Source organism: Rhinolophus ferrumequinum, chromosome 11 (assembly GCF_004115265.2).
Source record: "Rhinolophus ferrumequinum isolate MPI-CBG mRhiFer1 chromosome 11, mRhiFer1_v1.p, whole genome shotgun sequence".
In the NCBI taxonomy this organism is placed as follows: Eukaryota; Metazoa; Chordata; class Mammalia; order Chiroptera; family Rhinolophidae; genus Rhinolophus; species Rhinolophus ferrumequinum.
Genome location: NC_046294.1, coordinates 14,646,402 through 14,652,401, shown reverse-complemented (window position 1 = coordinate 14,652,401; position 6,000 = coordinate 14,646,402). Strand labels below are relative to the sequence as shown.

General features: G+C 52.9%; 1 protein-coding gene across 1 annotated transcript in view; it reads left to right on the top strand.

The window, feature by feature from the left end:
* The first annotated feature begins 977 nt into the window (after positions 1-977).
* CREB3L1 (cAMP responsive element binding protein 3 like 1) overlaps positions 978-6,000 on the top strand; it is a 33,793-nt gene continuing 28,770 nt past the window's right edge. Inside the window, exon 1 of the mRNA XM_033121891.1 lies at positions 978-1,529. Within this exon, the coding sequence (XP_032977782.1) occupies positions 1,428-1,529 (102 nt within the window). The 5' untranslated portion in view covers positions 978-1,427. The remainder of the gene's footprint in view (positions 1,530-6,000) is intronic.

Sequence of the window (6,000 nt, the reverse complement as noted above, 5' to 3'; positions counted from 1 at the left end):
TCTTAAAGGCCTTTTGGTTCCTGAGCTAATTAAAAGCCCCAGGCAGCAAGGACACACTTAATCCTGTTAATGACTTCTGACCAGGAAACAGTGTGCCCAGCCCTCTGAGGGAGTGTCTTTCTGAACCACCTCCATTTGTTCAGGTGCCTGGTGATTGTTTATCAGCCCTTTTAAGAGATTAAGACGTACTATGGAACGGGCCACTTAGGTAATGGATCCTGGGGGTCTGGGAGTGTCCCATGACCACAGAGCATGCAACCAACCAGCATCTTGGCTCAGGCAAACTCCATGGCCACTGTTCGCCAACTTCTTGCTCTTCAGAACGATTAGGGGGACTTGATGATTGATGAGGAGAGGGGTCCTAGCCTCATCTTTGCTGCTCACTTGGCCCTTTCACACACAGGAAAGGTGGATACAGTCCTTGCCCTGAGTCCAGTTAGGGTCATAGACAATTGAGCAAACAAAGACAGTAAATTCACCCCAAATGATATAAGCACACAATGTCCTGTGAGTATACAGTGGTGGTAACTGCTTCAACCTTGGGATCAAAGAAGGCTTCCTGGTGGAGGAGACGTGTGAAAATCTCCCCATTGAGGAGATTTTTTGGAGGGGCCTGTGAGATAGAATTCCATGGCTTTGGATTTGGTTCAGGTTCTAGCATAAGGCAGGAAAAAATGGAAATAACTCAGTTCCCTCGTGAAGTTACAGGAGAGTGGTTGGCAAAGCCTTACCAAAATGCGGAGGTTCCAGGAACAGTTATTCGCTCCGGGACGGTTTTGCTTTAACCCCCTATACTGAGCGGTCAGTAAAGAGATTGGCAAAGACTAGCTTGTCTCTTTAAAAGAGGCCTCTTTAAAAGAGGAGGGACGATTTCTCAGGCCACTCCCTCTTCTCATTAATATGAGATTATCGTGAATATTGATGTGGGGGCGTGGCGCCTCGGCCAGCTGGGCTAACCAGCCCGGGGTTCCCGGTTTCACAGAGGAAAGTGACAGAAGCCGAGCAGAGGGGACGCTGAGAGAGCGGAGCGCCTGGTAGCCACCCAGTCTCGGGGGAGCTCTCAGCTCCCCCGTCCCTGGCTCCCACCCTGTCCCGGGGGCTCCTCAAGCCCTCAGCCCCACTCCCGGGCTCCCCATGGAAGCCAGCTGTGCCCCCGGAAGAGCAGGAGGAGGAGGAATCGGCTACATGCCCGCGGTGCGCCCGGGGCCCCTGAGCCCAGCCCGCTCCGCGCCGCTGCCCTAAGGCCCTCACGCCCCCGGCGCCCCCTACCCGGGGTTGTGCCGCCTCCGCCCGCCCCTCCCTCGGGGCTTCGCCCCGGACCTGCCCCCGCCCGCTTGCCAGAGCTCAAGCAGGAGCTCTGGGCCAGGCGCGCCGCCGCCCTGGAGTAAGGGAAGCCCAGCCGAAGAGGGTCTCCGGAGCCGGCCGCGATGGACGCGGTCTTGGAGCCCTTCCCCGCCGACAGGCTGTTCCCCGGATCCAGCTTCCTGGACTTGGGGGATCTGAACGAGTCGGATTTCCTCAACAATGCGGTAAGATGAAGGGTCTGCGTCCCCCTTTCACCCCTCGGCACCGGTCTTCGCAGCTTGCCTGGGCCCCCCTGAAGGACGGAGCTATACATCACTGGGCAGAAGCGGAGGAGGGGGTTCGGTGCAGGGTCCCCCGAAGGGACACGTGCTTAGAGCTCTGAGATTTGATGACTAAGATCCCTCGACACCTCCCTAGTCCCAGAGCCTGGACCGGAGCCTCTGTGCTTGCGCCAGCGCGCGCCCCCCCGGGGGGGGGGGGGTCCGTCCGTGGATGCATTGGCCTCCGCCTTCTCGGGGAAGGGGACCTCGAGGCGTCGGGGGCCATCCGATCCTCTGATATGAGCTCAAGAGACACCAATCCTGCCCCCTCCCGGGGTTCCAAGACCAGATTCGGCGCAAAGTGGGCCCGCAGCTGGTTCTCCGCTGGGAGGCGCACAGCGGAGTGTTCAGAGGGCCAGACACCCGACGCCCCATGTGGGGGCCAGAGCCAGACTCAGGTTCTGAGGCAGACCTGGAAACTTAGGGGTGCTGGCGAGGCTGCCCCAAAGTCAGGAGCAAGACCTCCCCAGGCAGGGACCTGACGCCCAGCTGGTCAGAGCAGCACTGGGCAATCCCTCAGGAGGAGAGAGGTCTTTCTCCCCATCTATGTGTCTCTAGGTCTGTTTCTCTGTCGCTCATGTCTCCTTGACTTTCTCTGTCTCTCCGTGACTATCTCTGTCTCTGGGCTTGTCTTTCTTCTCTTTCTCTCTTCCCCTCCCTCCCTAAGGAAACGTGGCTTCTCTCTCTTCTTCCCTCCCTCCCTCCCTCTCTCAGCCTCAGCCTGAAGGCCCTGCTGGGGGAGGGGCATGGGCTCAGTAACTGGGGAAAAATATTTGGGTTCAGAAAAGCCTTCCCAGTTGAAAGGTGGGCAGCTTAGGGAATCTGGTGGGATCCACCCATGCAGTGAACCAGCAGTCTCACATGTACACACATGCTCACACATGCACATCCACAGATCATCTCAGGGGTCTCTACCTGCTGGCCTCTACTTACTGGCCTAAGATAAACTTGGCCAGACAAGAGTTAAGTGCATAGACACTTAAATTGGGCATCTTGGACTTCCACCTAATTGTTCCCCCTGCTAGACTGGTTGATGGTGGAGAAAGCAGCCAAGGGGCAGGAACCTCAGTCTGGGAGGCATGGGTGTGAGGTCTCCCTGTCCTTCATTAGGCTGGGTCACCCTGCTCTCTGAAGAAGGCTCCTGTTCCCAGTCAGAGAGAGCACTCTTCGGCAGACAGGCCAAGTGGAGGAGGAGAGACGGCTTAAACTGGTTGTGGGGAGAGCTGAGTTCTAGTCCTGCTTCTGCTTCTGCCTCCCTTTGTGAGCCTGGGGCACGCCACCCAGCTCTCCTCCCTGGGCCTCAGTTTCTTTGTCTATAAAATGGGCAAAGATTGGATCAAGTCTTTCTAAGAATGATCTGGCACAGATCCTAGGAATAAAGTAGCAGGGATCTGGGGTTCCACACAACCTTCTTGGAGTTGATAATAGATACTCATCAGAGGGAGGAGGTTATTGGAGCTTGTACCCTTGCAGCCAAGGAGGGTAGTAAAGCCTCGCTGTGAGGTTTCCTCAGCCCTCAGCAGCTCTGAGTTGGCCTTTCTTCTGAATGAACTCTGCAGCCTACAGCCTCTTCCTGCTGCTCCATTCAGTCTCGAGTCCCCAGCTGCTCATCTGGGCGGTGGTCCAGCACAGGAAAGGAGGCATGATCAGACAGTGGTATCCAGCACCCGGACTGGGAGGGAAAGCCCTGCTGGGGAAGCTCTTAACCTGGGGCCTAGGCCTGCTCCGGTGAGGCAGGCTAGAGGAAAGGATTCCTAAGAGGAGAGCGAATGAACTCCTGGGCTGGGAATCAGGAAATCTGGTTCTAGCTGCGCTTCTGCCACCAGCCAGCTGGGCAGTTCAGATAAGTGACTTTTCTTCCTCTGGGTCTCGGTTTCCTCATCTGAAAAATGGAGCTATAGAACTTTTCCCACAGTGTTATGGTAGAGATTTAGTGACAAAATTAATGAAAGATTAATGTAGGACAATGCCTGGCAGGTAAGTGTCCATAGTTAACTCGCTCCAGACACTAGATAGGGTGGCGGTAAGGACTACTCAGGTAGGAGTTGCTGTGTGACTTTGAGCCAATCACTTTCCTTCTCTGGTGCCTCCATTTATATGTCTAAGGTCCCTTCCAGCTGGGACCCGATGCCAACTCCACCTTCAACTCCCTCTTCATTCTGTATGAGGATAGTAAAACGTTTCCAGGGTTAAAGATGGGAAGGGATGGAGTCTGTGTGCTTCTCAGTATGGAAGATGGAGAGCAGGGTATTCACTATCCTTAAAAATCCAGATAAAGGCAATAAAGTCGTGTGGAAAGTATGTGCTCTATGGCTCTATGCAAAAAGCAAGCATCAAAATGTATGCTCACCCTGAATACTACTAAGAAACGTGCATTCGCTTGGAAAGAGACAGGAGAATGAGTATGCAAAGTCAAGTGTGCTTGGAGATGGCCAGGGGTACTATGTTTTTTCTTCTACGACGATACCTTCATGCTGTTGCAATCTTGTCTGTGTTATTCTCAGGGACACCCCTCAGAAGGGCTGATCTTCCTGCCAGATGTGGGGGTTTCTCTTCCCTTCCCCTCCCCACTCTCCCACAGTTCCTAATGTGGCCCTTCTCAAGCCCTTTTCCCTGTACCCTGTGATCCTTCAGCCCCGGGGCAGGTATAAGAGGGTCTGGTCCACTCAGAGAACTGGGATAAAGGACCAGAGGGAGAACAGGTCGTGTCACCAGATAGAGACATTAGGTTTTTGTGTTTCTGGCCTCATTCCTCTGGTTAAGGGGGAGGAATGACTCTCATTTCTCTAGAGGAAAATGGCTTTGGATCCCAGAGAAGCCCCTGGCTGGGAGGGTGTGGGGAGGAGGAAGAGGAAGAGGAGTTCTGTTGTCTCAAAGGGGAGCAGCAGGAAGCTTCGAGGATGTTTGCCCAGCACAGTCATTTACCTCCCAGCAGCTGGGGAGACCAGGTGTGGGAATGACCGGGACCCAGGGACCAGCCCGGGAGAAGGGAGGTGCTGGGGCTGAGCTTGACGGCTGCTCCCCAAGCCCCCAGACTGGCTTACTCCCGAGCTAAATGGGGAAGCAGAAAACCACCAGCACCACCAGCACCCCAGGCTTTGGGGGATTTAGGGAGATTAGAGAAGTATGTGCATTTGGGTGTTCCTATGTACGTGTGTGGGCCTTTGACAGCCCTTAAAAGGGAAGGGTTGTGTGTGCACGAGTGTGTGAGCTCGCATGTGTGCTTCTCTTTAAATTCTCACCAACAGGAAGGAGGACCCAAAGGCTAAGGCACTCTGGTCTGAGTAGAATCCACTAGAAAAGAACTAATGGAGAAAAACGAATGGAGGAGTCCAAATCTCAGGGCTTCTATTCAGGAAGGGAGATCTCCCCAGACACCTCCTCCTCCAAAACATTGAGTTTGTTTTGGGCAGAGGATTTTTTGTTTTGTTTTTGCTTCCCCTACTGAGATATGAGCTCTGTGAGAGCAGGGGTTTATCTGTCTGGTTTACTGTTGTATCTCCACTGCCATGTACAGTGCTTGGCACAGAGTAGGCCCCAACCAACCATTGCTGAATGAATGAAATGGGGCCCGGGCCAGACCCCACATTTTACGAGGAGGAAAAAGGGTACTTAAGCTTATCTACTCCCAGCTACCAGAGTCCTGCAGCCCACACTGTTTCTCAGATTCAGGAAGGACTCTCTATGCTTTCCAATGAGCTGTCATTGCTATCCGTGTCCCCTATATGGCACAGATCGCCACAGCTCCTGGTCCAGGATAGTCTAAAGCTGGCTGAGCCACAGTAGATTTGAACTTGCGGCTTGAACTCAGACTTGAGCACTGGCTTCAGGGCTTCCATCGTTCCCAGTTTCTTCTTGTTCGGGTTGCTCTGGGCCTCCTGGATCCACAATCACCAACTTAAAACTAAGTCTTTTCTATTCCTACCTCAGGGCCTTTGCACATGCTGTTCCTGGCATCTAGAATGCGTTCCCTTCAGTTCTCTCCATCTCATGTTCTTCAGTTCAAATGTCACCTCTTTAGGAAAGTTTCCCCATCTACCTCCAGTGAGACCTAATGTTATTTTCCACTCAGTCCTTTGATTTCTTCATAGCCCTTATACCAGTTGGCAGTTATTCTATTGGCTTGTTATCCATTTCCTCTGTGAAAAACCAAGCTCCATGAGAAGAGAGATCTTGTCAATTTTGTTCATTGCCATAAACCTAGCACAGTACCACGGCACAAAATAGGTACTTAACAAATAGCAAAATTCCACCATAAGGCAATAAGCTGAGTCCACAATTTTCAATCGTATAAAACGTAGAGTTATGGTATTGTAGGGTCAATGAAAAACTATTTTTCAGTGGGTCTATATTATCACAAAAAGCATAGAAGTAA